This window comes from Sorex araneus, chromosome 4 (genome assembly GCF_027595985.1).
Source record: "Sorex araneus isolate mSorAra2 chromosome 4, mSorAra2.pri, whole genome shotgun sequence".
Lineage (NCBI taxonomy): Eukaryota > Metazoa > Chordata > Mammalia > Eulipotyphla > Soricidae > Sorex > Sorex araneus.
The window spans coordinates 127440798-127457188 of record NC_073305.1 but is presented as its reverse complement, the minus strand read 5'-3'; the positions used below and the strand labels follow the sequence as shown (position 1 = coordinate 127457188).

At 35.4% G+C, this 16391-nt stretch overlaps 1 protein-coding gene across 1 annotated transcript in view; it reads left to right on the top strand.

The window, feature by feature from the left end:
* The window catches only part of ASCC3 (activating signal cointegrator 1 complex subunit 3), a 332257-nt gene that overhangs the window by 65757 nt on the left and 250109 nt on the right, over positions 1-16391 (top strand). Inside the window, exons 5-8 of the mRNA XM_055136146.1 lie at positions 999-1119; positions 8453-8657; positions 9954-10095; positions 11228-11353. Coding sequence (XP_054992121.1) covers positions 999-1119; positions 8453-8657; positions 9954-10095; positions 11228-11353 — 594 coding nt within the window. The remainder of the gene's footprint in view (positions 1-998; positions 1120-8452; positions 8658-9953; positions 10096-11227; positions 11354-16391) is intronic.

Genomic DNA, 16391 nt, shown 5'->3' with positions numbered 1-16391 from the left:
CACTAAAATGATACCTATTATGTAGCTAATTTTGAAAAATTGCTACTGTAGACCGGTGTTTTTCAACTTTTTTATACCTTATTTCCTTCCTGTGACCCCCTAACCTCCTGCAGTCCTACCAGTTGGTCCCTCCTGTCAGAGCCCCTATTTAACAGATTTTCAACAGTGTTCTCTTTGGAATATCCTGGGGCCTACAGGAGGCGATATGAATACTGGTTGAGAAAGGCTGCTCTAGGACATGTGAAAAACTGGAATAGTATGTTTAAAAAGAAAATTAAGCCTTTTCTACTCTGGCGAAGCCTTTCTTCTGTCTTGAACATGTATCTTTCTCTTTCCTCACATTTCTCTTAAGTAAATTACTTTAAAACTTTTAAAATAAAACTTTCATTAAAAAAACACAAAAAACAACTAATTTTAGAATTTGATTTGCTTTTAACAGGGAATTTCGTTCACTTACACAAAATCAAGGGTAAGAGTTGGTTATTTGGTGACTTGACACCACACACACACACACACACACACACACACACACATGCCACACATTGTGTGGGTTTTTTTTTACATAATTTTAAAAGTTGGATTGTGTATATATAAATCTAGATAGCTTTTGTAATGGTAAAATCTCAGACATGTCAAGTTATTTTTCTTTCCTATATTATTTTCTGCTATTTCTTAATTTGGAGTTCTTTTCATTTGTTTGTTTTCATCTTAAGCCCAGACTAGGGGGTGCTCAGGCCTGGCTCTGTGTTCAGGGATCACTCTTGGCAGAGCTTGGGGAGCCATATGGGGTGGCTGCATTCAAATCTGGGTGGGCCATGTGCAGGGACTTGCCTTACCTGCTGTGCTATCTCCAAACTGATTGTTCTAAGTTCTTTTGGGGAGCTGTAATATATTGCCTTCAAGCCTCTTGAATAGTTTGATAGTCACTGATAAGTTTGAAAACATCAATTTTGAGTTAAGGAATTTTTGTTTTTGTTCCTTTCCCCACCCCTTATCAGTTTTTTGAACTGCTGGGACCTGATGGACTTGAACTTATTGAGAAGCTTCTCCAGAACAGAATTACAATTGTGGATAGATTTCTAAATTCTTCAAATGATCATAAGTTGCAGACTCTTCAAGGTAAGAAAGTGTTTACTAGTAATTATAATTTAAGGTGATTCTTTGGTTAGTGAATATTTTTAATATGATTATACCTTAATGTCCTTTGACTTATATATATTTTTTATATTCATTTGAATATAAAATTTGAAAGATGATTCATTTGAAAGATGATTTGTGTTTGTGTATGGCATTCTCCTTCTCCAAATACAAATAGACAAATTTATTTTTCAAAAAGCAAATACATATAATATATACTTTGGACTAAGGAGTGTTATAATACTTTCTTCCCAGCAAATTAAAAATGGAACTTCCATATGATCCAACGATTTCACTCCTAAGTTTCTATCCAAAAAATATAAAAACACTGTATCAAAAAGAGTTACATACATTTGTTCATTGCAGCTATTTAAGCAGTTAATTCTAATGCCCAATGACAGATGAGTGGACGAAAAATTGTGGTTACTATTTTTTCCAAGGAGTATGAAGATGGTGTTCTTCTTGAACCATTGAGAAATTTTATTTTGTAGACTTCAGGACTTCTGAGATGAAACAGTAGCCTAGCACTTTATATTTTTGATTTGTGTAACATCTTTCATCCAAGGAGCTTAAAGAAAGTTACAAACCTTATTCATTCTCCTTCATGTTTTTTTATACTGAATTAACAAGATAGTCTTCCAAGCAAAGTTAAAAAGCAATTGAAACAACCATTATTTATATATGACTATTGTAGATGTACCAAATTTCCTTTTAGTTACCTTTCTAGATATACCCACCTCCCTCTCCCAAGGACTGCCAAGCCTAATACCCCCTCCCCATCAATACTTCCCCAATCCCACCAGCTTAGTTGTATGAGATCAGTTCTCCCCAGAAAGCCCATTGATTTTAATTTTCTTGTTGATTTCCTTTAGCATCTATTTGATTACTGATAGTTGTCTGGAGTTGCTTTTCGTTTTTTTTTATTTTTTAATTTTTAAAGGATTAAATTTTGGTATTTTGTGCAAATCTCTTGGTTCTTCAAATACATCTCACACTTATGAACTGACTTGCTCTAACAGGACTCCCACTTGTTAAAACAGAGCTAACAGACATTGCAGTAGCCAACTGTTTAGAAGCGCTAAATATGTTGCTGCCAGAAGTAAAGGAACGAGTTTAGCTCTCTAGTCATATAATTTATGTTCTGAGAAACTGGCATTTTCCTTGGTCTCTTAAGTGTTAAATCCTTATTGGTCTTTTAAAATAATGCTAATATATATTAACAAAGAGCTCAAAATGAATTCTGCTTCATATATTTTTTTAGGAGGCAATTGATGACTTAGTGTTGTACTTTCATTATATTCATTTTTCTATATCACAGATTTTATTCTAGAAGGACCTTTTTAGAGGCAAGAAACTTGTGAACAAAAACAAATAGTATGTTTGAATTATTAAAAGAAAATTGAGTCATCATTCTGCCCTGAGTGTTTCCTGCTCTTTTCAGATTGCTTTTGCTCTTTTAGTCCACCCTAGATCATTGATATTGAAACTACTAAGAATAATAATATACTGAACATAATTTGGAACACTTCAATAAATAGACTTTAACTTTTTCCACGAATAGTGTTAAACAAACTTACAACTAGTTATTTTAACATTTTTTTCTTAGTTTTTTAATGTGCATGTATTAAAAATATTTTTCTTAAATTGGGTATGAAGGGAAAAAATATTTGTGAGAAAAAGAATCTTCAGACACATGCTACATTATCAATGTCCTCATTCTTTTTTATCTTTTCATATTAAATTATGTTGTCTTTAACAATTCTTTCATAAGTACAAAATTATTTTGTATTAAGATACTTTAACATGACAACCATATTACATCTTTTCTTTATTATCCCAAGTCACAATAATCAGTGAGCAATCACTTCTTGTCACCTAGTTATTTCTAGCTTTGTTTTTTTTTTTTGCTTTTTGGGTCACACCTGGCGATACTCAGGGGTTACTCCTGGCTCTGCACTCAGGAATTACTCCTGGCAGTGCTCAGGGGACCATATGGGATGCTGGGATTTGAATCCGGGTCGGCCTTGTGCAAGGCAAACGCCCTCCCCGCTGTGCTATCACTCCAGCCCCAACTTCTTTTTTTTTAAGTACTGATTTTTTGGGAATTGTTTTAATCCAAATTCATCCTATTTTATCTCTCTATAAGATGTGTACATCTGTCTTATAACAGAAGTTATAAGGTCATGTTATATTCTAATATATTTTTTCTGAATACATCCTGTTATCATCACTGTCATCACTGTCATCCCCTTGCTCATCGATTTGCTCGAGCGGGCACCAGTAAGATCTCCATTTTGAGACTTGTTGTTACTGTTTTTGGCATCGAATACACCACGGGGAGCTTGCCAAGCTCTGCTGTGCGGCGAGATACTCTTGGTAGCTTGCCAGGCTCTCCGAGAGGGGCGGAGGAATTGAACCGGGTTGGCCTCGTGCAAGGAGAAAGACCTACTGCTGTGCTATAGCTCCATTTTTTCTTTTTGGGTCACACCCGGCGATGCACAGTAGTTACTCCTGGCTCTGCACTCAGGAATTACCCCTGGCGGTGCTCAGATGCTGGGAATCGAATCTGGGTCGGCCGAGTGCAAGGTACACCCTACCCGCTGTGCTATCTCTCCAGCCCCTATATTCATAAAACAAAAAAGTGTACATCCTGTGAGAGTGAGTGGGTACATCAGTACAGACCTATAAATTGAGAATACTTACTCTGTTTTCAGGACTGATACGGATGATGTTTAGTATCCTTACTTCTTTTGTAATGTCTTAGTCAATTTGTCCTAGTTTGTTGTTTATGAATGAATTTACTTCTGATTTCAATTATATTTCATTCCTATGCCTTTTTTTTATTCCAGTGTCATACAGTTTTGATTACTCTGGCTTTGTAATACAGCTTGAAATCAGGAAGCATATCTTTATTTTTGTTTTTTTCCCCAGTTTTGATTTAGGTATTTAGGATTTGGTTCTTGTTGCTTAATAGAAATTTTGGGCTGGAGCGATAACACAGCAGTAGGGCGTACACCTTTCACGCGGTGGATTGTGTTCGATTCCTTCGCCTCTCTCGGGGAGCCCGGCAAGCTAACTGAGAGTATTGTGCCCGCATGGCAGAGCCTGGCAAGCTACCCGTGCGTGTTGGTTATGCAAAAACAGTAAGTCTCACAATGAGAGACGTTACTGGTGCCCACTCAAGCAAATCGATGAGTAATGGGATGACAGTGACAGTGACAATAGAAATTTTATGAATTTTTTATTCTAATTCTCTGAAGAATGCAGTTGAAATCTTGGTAGGTATTACATTTAAACTGTTTATTGCAGCAGGTAAGATGACTAGCTTTTAACAGTATTTCTTAAAATCTCTGAGCACAGAATAGCTTTTTGTTTCTTGTGACTTTTTAAATTTCTTTCAACAGTGTTCTTATGGTTTTCAAACACAGTATTTTAATTTATTCACATTCTCCTGATTAAATTCATTCCTAAGTATTTTATTATCTGTGATAGATTGCAAATTAAATTGCTTTCCCAGTTTCTTTTTCTGCTAGCTCGTTGCTTCTTTTTAAATACACAATTTTTTTCCTATGTTGACCTTTGTACTTTTTACAACTTCACTTACAACTTTTGTAAAATATTAATTTATTGTATTTCATAGTTTTTTTGTGGAGTCTTTATAGAGTTTTCCTTTGTACAATCTGCTGGTTACAGAGAACAGTAATTTTATTTCTTACTTTCTAGTTTAAATGCCCTTTTTTTCTTGCCTAATTCTGTGGCAAGGACTTATAATTTGATTTTAAATAACAGTGATACAGTGATAGGTAGATTTACTTGTTTTGTTTCTAATATCCAGATTTTATGTGGAAATTATATGCTTTTTTCATTTTCTAATATTGGAATTTTGTTGATTATAAACTTAGTTTTATAATAGATTTGTAAAACTTTCTTAGAAGATGTATAGAACTTTCTTTGAAAAATACTTTTTAAAAACATTGTAAAACATACTCCTAATGTAGTTTAGATTAAATCTTCTATTTTTATTTTGAGATGCAATAAATATTTTTCACTTCTTTGTGAGGCTTAAGAAGCCATTATACTGAGATGTGATTGAATGGTTATGTCTTATCAGGAAACATTACATAGTAACAAATGAAGTTTTGACTTGGAATGAATTAGACAGTTCCTTCATCAGGCTTCCTTTCCTTGTTGTCTATTGGATTTTAGAATTTGATAAAATAACTTACACTGTGCTCCTTCAGAGTATAGGCCGACTTTCATTATGCTTTGTCTTTGTAGCCTAATAACAGTACCTTTGGTGGGTACCAAAACAGCTAATGTGTATTATTGACTTGGATTTCTCTGAAGGACAATCCTTTTAGTTACTTTAGAACTGCAGCGAGCCAGGTTACTATTACTTGGGAAAAAGTACTTAAGTATAAAAGTTGTTCCTTTTGGAAGGAAAAAAAAAATTATAGTGAATTATATTAAAAATATTGAGTTGGCCAAATCACAGTTCTAATTTGTATTTTCTAACTATGTTTGAGTAACCTGATTATTCTTTTTTTTTTTATTTTTTTTATTTATTTATTTTTTTTTTTTTTTATTTTTAATTAGAGAATCACCGTGAGGGTACAGTTACAGATTTATACACTTCTGTGCTCACACTTCCCTCATACAAAGTTTGGGAACCCATCCCTTCACCAGTGCCCATTCTCCACCACCCGTAAGCCCAGTGTCCCTCCCACCCTCCCCAATCCCATCTCCCCCCCACCCCACCCTGCCACTGTGGCAAGGCATTCCCTTCTGCTTTCTCTCTCTAATTAGCTGTTGTGATTTGCAACAAAGGTGTTGAGTGGCCGCTGTGCTCAGTCTCTAGCCCTCATTCAGCCCGCAACTCCCTTCCCCCACATGGCCTTCGACTGCAATGTAGTTGGTGATCGCTTCTCTGAGTTGACCTTTCCCCGGAACGTGAGGCCAGCCTCGAAGCCATGGAGTCAACCTCCTGGTACTTATTTCTACAGTTCTTGGGTGTTAGTCTCCCACTCTGTTATTCTATATACCATAGATGAGTGCAATCTTTCTATGTCTGTCTCTCTCTTTCTGACTCATTTCACTCAGCATGAAACTTTTCATGCCCATCCACTTAACTACAAAATTCTTGACCTCCTTTTTTCTAACAGCTGCATAGTATTCCATTGTATAGATGTACCAAAGTTTCCTCAACCAGTCATCCATTCTGGGGCATTCGGGTTTTTTCCAGATTCTGGCTATTGTAAACAGTGCTGCGATGAACATACATGTGCAGATGTTGTTTCGATTGTACTTTTTTGATTCTCTGGGATATATTCCCAGCAGTGGTATTGCTGGGTCAAATGGGAATTCAATATCTAATTTTTTGAGAGTCGTCCAAATTGTTTTCCAGAAGGGCTGAACCAGTCGGCATTCCCACCAGCAGTGAAGAAGGGTCCCTTTCTCCCCACATCCTCTCCAACAGCGGTTGCTTTTGTTCTTTTGGATGTGTGCTAGTCTCTGTGGTGTGAGGTGGTATCTCATGGTTGTTTTGATCTGCATCTCTCTGATGATTAGTGATGTAGAGCACTTTTTCATGTGCCTTTTGGCCATTCGTATTTCTTCCTTGGTAAAGTTTCTGTTCATTTCTTTGCCCCATTTTTTGATGGGGTTGGATGTTTTCTTCTTGTAGAGCTCAACCAGTGCTTTATATACCATTGATATCAACCCCTTATCTGATGGGTATTGTGTAAATATCCTTTCCCATTCTGTGGATAGTCTTTGTATTCTGGTCACTGTATCTCTTGCGGTGCAGAAGCTTTTTAGTTTAATGTAGTCCCATTTGTTGATCTCTGTTTTTACTAGATTGCTTAGTTCCGTGTCACCTTTGAAGATACCCTTATCTTCAATATCGTGGAGGGTTTCGCCGACCTTGTCTTCAATGTACCTTATGGTTTGTGGTCTAATGTTGAGGTCTTTAATCCATTTTGATCTGACTTTTGTGCATGGTGTCAGGTCAAGGTCTAAACCCATTTTTTTGCATGTGGTTGTCCAGTTGTGCCAGCACCATTTGTTAAAGAGGCTTTCCTTGCTCCACTTCACTTCTCTTGCTCCCTTATCAAAGATTAGATGGTCATACATTTGGGGTTGTGTGTAGGGATATTCCACCCTGTTCCATTGGTCTACGGCTCTGCCTTTGTTCCAGTACCATGCTGTTTTAATTGTTACTGCTTTGTAGTAAAGTTTGAGGTTGGGGATGGTGATGCCTCCCATCATCTTTTTCCCAAGAATTGTTTTAGCTATCCTTGGACGTTTGTTATTCCATATGAATTTTAGGATTGCTTGATCCATTTCTTTGAAGAATGTCATGGGTATATTTATAGGGATCGCATTGAATCTGTATAATGCTTTAGGGAGTATTGCCATTTTGACAACATTGATTCTCCCTATCCACGAGCAGGGTATATGTTTCCATTTCCTCATGTCCTCTTTGATTTCATGGAGTAGCGTTATGTAGTTTTCTTTGTAAAGGTCTTTTACTTCCTTGGTAACCTGATTATTCTAGTGACTTTTTTTGGTTTTCGATAAAAGACATAGTGTAAAACATTAATCCAGTTGTTTATTTTCCTGAGCCAATCTTTCTTAATATAACCTAAGTTAATGTTAATACATTTTATGCTGTGTATAAATATATTTTAGATACATGTAATAGATACATCCAATTAAAAGAGCAAAGTCTATTACCTTAGAAAATTTGCCTAATATGGAAATAGTATTTTATTTACTATTATATTAATAGGAAATGCTAATGAATAATGTCAATATATTTATTGAATTATGCAAGCAAATTATTTTAGAATATAGAATTAAATTTGCAGTTCCTAATGTTGAATGTAAGAATTTTATAATTTAGAATTAGGATGTAGCTCAGTGGTAGAATGTTTGCCCTTGTGTGTATGATTCCTGACACCACATACAAAGAATTTATAATATTAGTGAAATTAAACTTTATTCCTTAGAAAATAATATAAGCTGAATTTTTCAAGGTATATTGGATTGTCTATGGGCCAGGGAAGTAGCTCAGTGGGTTGGAGTGCATGATTTGTGTGTTAGAAGGCCTAGGTTTGATCCCCAATACCACACGGTTTCACACCCTCCCCTCACCACCACCAGTTCTCTTGTTAAAACTTATAGTTTAATGTGCTAGTTTTAAAAAAGGAAAAACTTCAGATCATGATGAGGCTTTCGGTGTAAGGAAAATGTTTTTTGTAAAGGTTAAGCCACTTTTAAAAATCGTACAACATGTTGTTTCTCATATTCCTAGACAACTGCAAAAAAATTTTAGGAGAAAACACTAAACCTAATTATGGTTGTCAAGTCACTATTCAGTCTGAACAAGAAAAGCAGTTAATGAAACAATATCGCCGCGAAGAAAAAAGAATTGCCAGGCGAGAAAAAAAGGCTGGTGAAGATGGAGAAATTTCAGAAGGACTTGCATGCTTTGATCCAAAGGAATTGCGGATACAAAGGTAATAAAAGCCAAAAGCTGAAAATGCTTGTGTAGTAATTGCTGCTTTTATGTATCATTATCATTTTCAGGTTTAGTTTTAGCAATTTAGATGATTTTTACTTCTAGTCACGTTTTCTTATAAGAATAGAATTTTGTTGTATAAAAACCTAATTTTCTGGAATAAGAAAGCAACAATCTGCTTAATTAGAATATTCTTAGTTGCACCCACATAGTGAGAGATTTAGATTATAGAGGTAAACTATTTTCAAGTTTTGTGCACATATCACTAAGTTAAAATTTATGAGACCTATACATATTTATTTGAGACTTTTTATTTTCTTTCTGAGCTTAATGAATACTTTCTTCTTTGTTGTTTTTTAGAATTAGAAAAGAGGCAAATGAAATGAAAGGATCATTCTGCTTGGTTTTTAAATATTAAATGAAAATATCTCTCTCTCTCTCTTTCTCTCTCTCTCTCTCTCTCTCTCTCTCTCTCTCTCTCTCTATCTATCTCTATCTCTCTCTCTTTTTGTTTGGTGGGAGGCATTCCCAGTGGTGTTCCAGGCTTACTCTCCGGGCTGTGGGATCAGAGATCATTCCTGGCGCACTCAGGAGATTAGACAAGATACTGACAATTGAACCTGGGTTGACCACCCACTGTACTGTTACTCTGGCATTTAAAACCCATTTAGAAAGAAAGTAATTATGTTCTTTTAAACATATTTGAATAGTGAAAAAAATTATAAATAACAAACATTAACTTCATATGGTGGTATAATCTGGAAATAGTATCTTGGTATACCCGGCATATTGGTAGTGGAGAATGTGCACTGGTGGACGGATGGGTGTTTGATCATTGTGAGATTGTAACCCAAACATGAAAGCATGTAACTACCTCATGGTGATTCAATAAAATTTAAGTTAAAAAAAAAAAAGAAAGCAAACACTCCTCAATCAAAAAAAGTATCACGTTCTATCTGGTTATCCACAATACGTGAAGATGGTTAGTATCTTTCATCTTGTTATTTAATTTCTTCTGCAATGTAATGGAAAGCTATCTAAAATTATTGTACTTCCTTATTTTATTTATTTCTTTTTCTGTTTTTGTTCTTTGCTCCATACCCAGCTGTGTTCAGGGCTTACTCCTGTTTTGGGGGACAATTCTTGGGGACTACATGTAGGTGGTGCCAGGGATTCAATCTACCTTAACCCATGTACTATCTTTTGGGTCCTATGGTTCTATGGTTCTTTATTTTAATATATTCTTTCCTTTTCAAAAAGATACTTTAGATTGAATCTGTTTTCCTATTTATAGAGAGCAAGCTCTTCTGAATGCAAGAAGTGCTCCAATTCTTAGCAGGCAGCGAGACATGGATGTTGAAAAAATACGTTATCCGCATGTCTATGATTCTCAGGCTGAAGCTATGAAAACATCAGCATTCATTGCTGGTGCCAAGGTATGCCATTTGTATAGGATCACTTTGTTTTTACAATCTGTATATCATAAGGAAATGATACATAGCTTTTATTTCTTTTTTTGATGGGGAGAGACACACCCAGTAGTGTTCAGGACTTTCTCCTAACTCTGCTCAAGGATCATTCCTGGTGATACTTTAGGGACCATGTGTAATGGTGAGATAGAACAAGAGTCAGCTGCATGCAAGTCAAATGTGCCTTACACATTGCTCTATTTCTATAGCTCATCCTTATTTTCTTTGTGCCTTTGTTTTGTGTGAACTATGCTGTACAAAAATAAATTTTTCAAATATTGGTGGAAATGAGACAGTGTAGTGTAGCATGGTCAGTGGGTATTCAGAAAATAATTGTCTTTCATTATTTATGCCACTTACATATTTGAGTTTAAGAAATTGCATCACATTTTGATAGAACTTTACATTGTATATTGCTCATTTTACTTAGCTAGATGAATGAGTTGTCTTCAGAAATACCATCTAATTGATTTATACTTTAAGGTTCATCAATATAATATGGTTCATTGTCTTCAGAATTACCATCTAATTGATGTATACTTTAAGGTTCATAATTTTGATATGGTTCATACATTATATGAAATGTGTGATATGAAGACATTTTATGTTTATGTGGTTTTAGTTTTTTATTGTTTTGTTTAAGAAAGCTAAGTTAATTTTTTTCCTTAAGAAAGCTAAATTAATTATTGTGTTACATAAGAAAACACAAAGAAGGATTTTTTTCTCTGTTTCTCTCTCTCTTTCTCCCTCTCTCTTCCTCCCTCTCTCTCCCCCTCTCTCCCTCCCTCACTCTTTCTCTCTCTCCTTTTCTCACCTCCTCCCCCCTCTCTTCTTGGGTTTTGGGGGACACTCAGCTGTGCTCAAAGCTGAATCCTGGCTCTGTGCTCAGGTACCACTTCTAGTGGGGATCAGAGAACCATATGATATGATGATATGCAGGGGTTCAAACCCAGGTCAGCTACATACAAGGCAAGCACTCTACCTACTGTACAATCACTCTGACCCTAACTGTTTTTTTCTATAATTGAAGAATCTGTATTTTGGAGCAGTTGTTTTATTTTTTTTAATATCCTTAAATTTTGATTTTTGTTGTTTATAGATGATTTTACCAGAAGGAATTCAAAGGGAGAATAACAAGCTATATGAGGAAGTAAAGATTCCCTACAGTGAACCAATGCCAATTGGTTTTGAAGAAAAACCAGTTTTTATTCAAGACTTAGATGAGGTGAGAATGTTTTGTGAATGTTTTTGATTTGGAAAAGTTATATTTTAAAATTAGAAGCTCACTAATGCAGTAAAAAATACATGCAGTTGGATATTAATGACTAAGAATTTAAATTTTTAAAAAATGCATACGTCTTATTTTAGGCATTTGTATATATTTATATATTTCCATAATTTTGTTTATTTTAGTTATTTCTGCTAATATTTGATTTATCCTTTGCAAGCAGACTTAAGTTAAATGTTTCTCCAAATAGCAGAATAAAAATGTAATAAAGAGTTTACATTTGTTTCAGTTTTCTCTTATAAAATTAATACTTGGGCAGTTACTTATTTAAATGCAGTGTTCCATTATATATAAGTACATAGATGACCTATAGTGATCTCAGTTTAGGTACTGATCTTATCAGATCTTATAAACATGCATAATAATGTAGAGCTCAGGAGAAAATGTTATTGTTCACAGTCAGAATGTTAGTATGGTAGATATTTCTAAATGAGTTGGATCATTTTTATATAAAGTAGGATATATATGTATCAGGGAAAGTGCTCTTGAAATTGATGGCACCTTTCTCTTTTCACTGAAATCATAATTGCATGTCTTCCTGAGAGTCCTACCAAACAAGCTAAAATGCTTTTTATGTCCTTTTCTTGACAGAATGTCATATCAGATAAATTTTCTTGTCGTTTTATCTTCTTAAATCACTTTTATAATTTTATTTAAAAGATATGGAGAATTTTCAAATTTTAAAATGTGCAGAAATGGTATTAATACTGTTAAATGGGTTTTATACTTTCTTGCAAAGAGTAATTTGCAAAGTTTTCCTGGCTTTCAATATTAGTCAGAACTTGCTCTGAGTTAGAAAAGTCAAAGTCAAAGCCAGCTTTAGAAAGAAGACAGTTAATGAAGTCCACTAATTGGAATCCCCAAGACATTAAAAAACAAAAATAGGAATTTGAGGCTTCCAATTTCTGCAGCTTCTTGTATTTCATGCTGGTAGGCTAGTTTCTGGGTAAAATAATGGTTAAGTTCCTCAAAGGACTGTGCCTGCTCTATGCCATTTCCCTGGAAGTAACTGCTGGCATCAGGATGTGTTACGGAAGGAAGGGCATGTGGCAGAACAGAGGACACACTGGCTCATTCACTGAATAAATCCTCATGGAGATGAAGATTATGGGCATTGGATATATTCAAGTGGACACAGCGGTTGTCCCATAGCGGTACTTCCCATAGTGTATTGAAGCAACCTGTGACCTGTCAGACACAGGTATTTCCAGGTTGTTAGCATGAAAGCTGCATGTGGAGAATGAAAAAGACTTAATAATCTGCACATGATGGACTTTGAGAACCTTACTGAGAGAGTTAGACTCAATATTATGGGAAATACTTTTTTTTTTTTTTAAGATAGAAGAGTGAAAAGCAGGTTCTTTAATTTTGAGGGAAATGGTAATACGGTTTCAGTGTCAAGCTGAAGACTAGAAATAGAATAATGCTATGTACCCAAATTAAGAAAGTAGCAATCTGCCTATAAAGTTGACCAGGGGCAAATGCAGCTACAAGTATGTAGAAATTACTGTTACTGCTTAAATGGGGGAGGGATAAAGTAGAAGGAAGATTCTAGAATGTGATGTAAGTTGCATCCCAGGGCAATGTGAGTGACCATGTCATTTGTTAGGTGGCGATTAGGAGAAAGAATTGGTGCCATGAGAACTCTGCTTCTGTTTGATTATATGTCGTGCTTTTATCACTTTCTACTACTAAAGCAAACAAATGAGAAAAATATACATATATATGCACACATATATATTCTATATCTAAACACACACACATCCCACAGTACAGTCACTGTTTTTGTGATCTTGGTATTTTGTTGCCGCTGCTGTTTGCCTGTACATGGGATTGAACACTGCGGGTTTTACAGATGCAAAGTCTCTGCTCTGTTGTCCAAGTGACAGCCCCGTCACCATTGGCAATTTTTGTGAGATATCATTCAATATATCTAAATGTTTACAGAAATTTTTTATGCTTGTACACATGGCCAGTACCATTGATGCTTTTCAGCAACCCAAATCTCCATCTGTTACTAGTTTCTTATAGTATAGGTCTGCTACTACTGAATTGTTTCTGTTTTATATGTCTGAAAGAGATTTCATTTTCCCTTCGTAATTGAAAGGTATTTTGTTTTAGATTTCAAGATTGACAGTTTTACCCCAGTATGTGTGAGGAGGTGGTGACAGAGATCAAGGTGGAAATCTTTGATTCAACCTAGATCTCTGCTACCATTGCTTTAGTGCTGTTTTCTTTAGTTTTTTTTTTTTTCATTTGTTTGTTTTTTAACTTGATATTGGTTGAGCATCTGGGACTAGGTTTGCAGTTCTCTTCAAATGTGAATGGCACCGGACATTAGACTCATGACCTCAGGCTTGCCAAGCAGATGCTTCTATCCATTGAGCTATTTCCCATCCTCTTTTTTCTTTCTCCTCTTTCTCCTTCCTTCTTCCTTCAGGTTCCTATTAGCATATCCTACATTGCTCTTTTTTATCATACAGTCCTCTCAGTGGTGAGGACATCTCAGTGTCACCTGGCACGTGGGGGCCATGTGATAGTCTAGATCAGACCCAGGGACTCAAAGTATGAGACAAGTGTTCTACCACTTGAGTCACACCGCCAACCCTGTCATTAAATATGGTTTATGTCTGTATTTATACAATCTGTCTATAGTTTCTTAGGCAGTTCAAAGCAGCATTTAATCTAGGGCTATTTCTGCCTTACTACTTCTGAGTAATGTACCTAACTCCCAATTAATTGAAAAGTTTTCTATTATGGTTGATGAAAAGAGGAGTCGTTCCAAACCTTATGTGGTAAGGATTGAGTTTGCTTCAAATGACAGGCTTTGTATGCAACTCATTCTCACCTGAGGACTTGAAACAGTCTGCCCATCTCTGACTTACTAGCACTTTCTGTCACTGTCATCTATCTGTCTGCTTTAGTTTGTTTGTCTATCTGTTTGTCTGTCTCTCTCACACACATTATTTTTGCAATCAAAATCTCCTTTAGTGTGTGATCATGATAAAATTATGAATTATTGTTCCATCAAACAAAAAATGCCCGTGCTTTTGCAGTTATCTTGTGTTTATCTGTGAATTGTATTTTTCTTTGTGAAGCAAAAGCAGCAGACACATCTGGAAATAGGGAATTATAGGAAGTTAAAAAAGAGTGTTATTTTTGCATCTGTCTGTTCTTAAGTCTTTATTAAAGGAAGGAAAATGTTTTGTAAAAAAAAAAAATGGCAAAGTAGAAAGTTTATTGGAAAGTAGAAGAGGAAGGAAAGGAACTCCCCAGGTGGGGAGAAACTAGTATAGGACCAAGTTCCGAAAATTTTCTATTTTCAGATTTATGTACTGGAACAGTAAGGTCTATGCCCTGATGTAAAACAATAAGAAAGAAAAAAAAAAAGGGAATTGAGTCCACCCTTTTCCAATTTCATCTACAACATTGTGTCTCACTGGGGGGCTTCCCCACTCTTTCTCTTTCCCAGAGACTTGGCAGTGCCTGGAGAGACTCTTGGTTGTCCCAGTGCTGGCATTTAGTGGCCATGAAGGCCTCTCTCCATGGAGAATAACTAGAATAGAAATAATGCTGGGATTGAGGAACCCCCTGAGGACAGAACTGTCCATCAGAATTTTGTAGCTTCCAGAGTTAGAAACCTAAAACTGGTGTTTTCTTTTTTCTCTTCTAAGCATTGGGTTGGGGTTGATGTAAAAATGCTACATAATATGGCTGTTGTTCCCTAATTTCTTTGATATCGTTGTCAGTTATTTTACTTTCATCTTTTTTGGGTTTTTTGTTTGTTTTTGAAGGGAGTTCTTGTAATTTTGAAGGGAGTTCTTCCACTTACTGCTTATTTCTGGGGCTCCTTCCCAGAAATTCTCAGCCAGGTAGATGAACAATTTAGTATGAGGTGCTGAGGATGCTACTCATGTGGGTCCTGTTATGCCAGCGAGTACCTGGGCTGCCCTAGCAGTGATCTGGGCCTTCAGTACTGCACCCAAAGATGCTTGGAGGACCATGCATCGCCTCCACTCAAATGCAGTTGGCCACATGCAAGGCAATTCGTTAGCCCCTGTACTTTCTCTTGCACTTTTTGTATTACTTTTTATACAAGATATTATTGTTGTCATTATGATTTTGCAGTCTGTAGATATTTGGATTTAGATATATATTTCACTCTTTTTTTTTACTTTCATTCAGTACGTTCAGGTTCTGTGATTTTGCAATGCCTGAATTTTCCTTTATTAGTATCTGATGGTTACAAAATTCTCTTCATTATCTCTTAATTTTTCTTATTCAATCAAAATGCCTTTATTTTACCATAATTTTTGGAAAGTATTTTTGCTGTAATAAAATTCTACATTTAACAGTTATTTTCTCTTAGCACATTAGAGGTATTATTTTACTGTCTTCTGTTCTTTTTGTTTATTTTTGAGAAGTCTACAATCAGCCTAATTGTGATTTAGCTGTATGGGTAAGCTTTTCTCTCTGACTTGCATAACGAAAATAGTGAAAATCTTTAAAATCTTCCCTTTGTCTTGAAATTTTCTAGTTTTCCCTTTTTTTTTTTAGATGTTACGTTCTAACAACTTTCAGTTTTTTTCTATTGCCTGTTGACCAAAAGAAGTAAGAAAGAAAAAAAGCACTACTTGTACTTTTTGTACCACATTTTCATTTACTTGTAACTGTAAATATTGCTATGTAATATTATAAGTTAAGATTGGAAAAAAAACTATTGGGTGTTTCCCTTGTATTCACTAAGCTTAGAGCATGGTTGGGAGAATAAGAAAGCATGAGTGTTTAATATTTGCCATCAGTTTACTAGGGAATATACTAATTATAAAATCAGCAGTGTGATTTAATGTGCTCTCTCATAAACATCTGAGACATCAGTGCAGGCAGGCTTTAGCTGTTAATGAGGATTTCATGGAGAACATGACACTTACTGTGGCCTAGGGAAATAGGGCTTTATCCAAATAGTGAGAGTGAA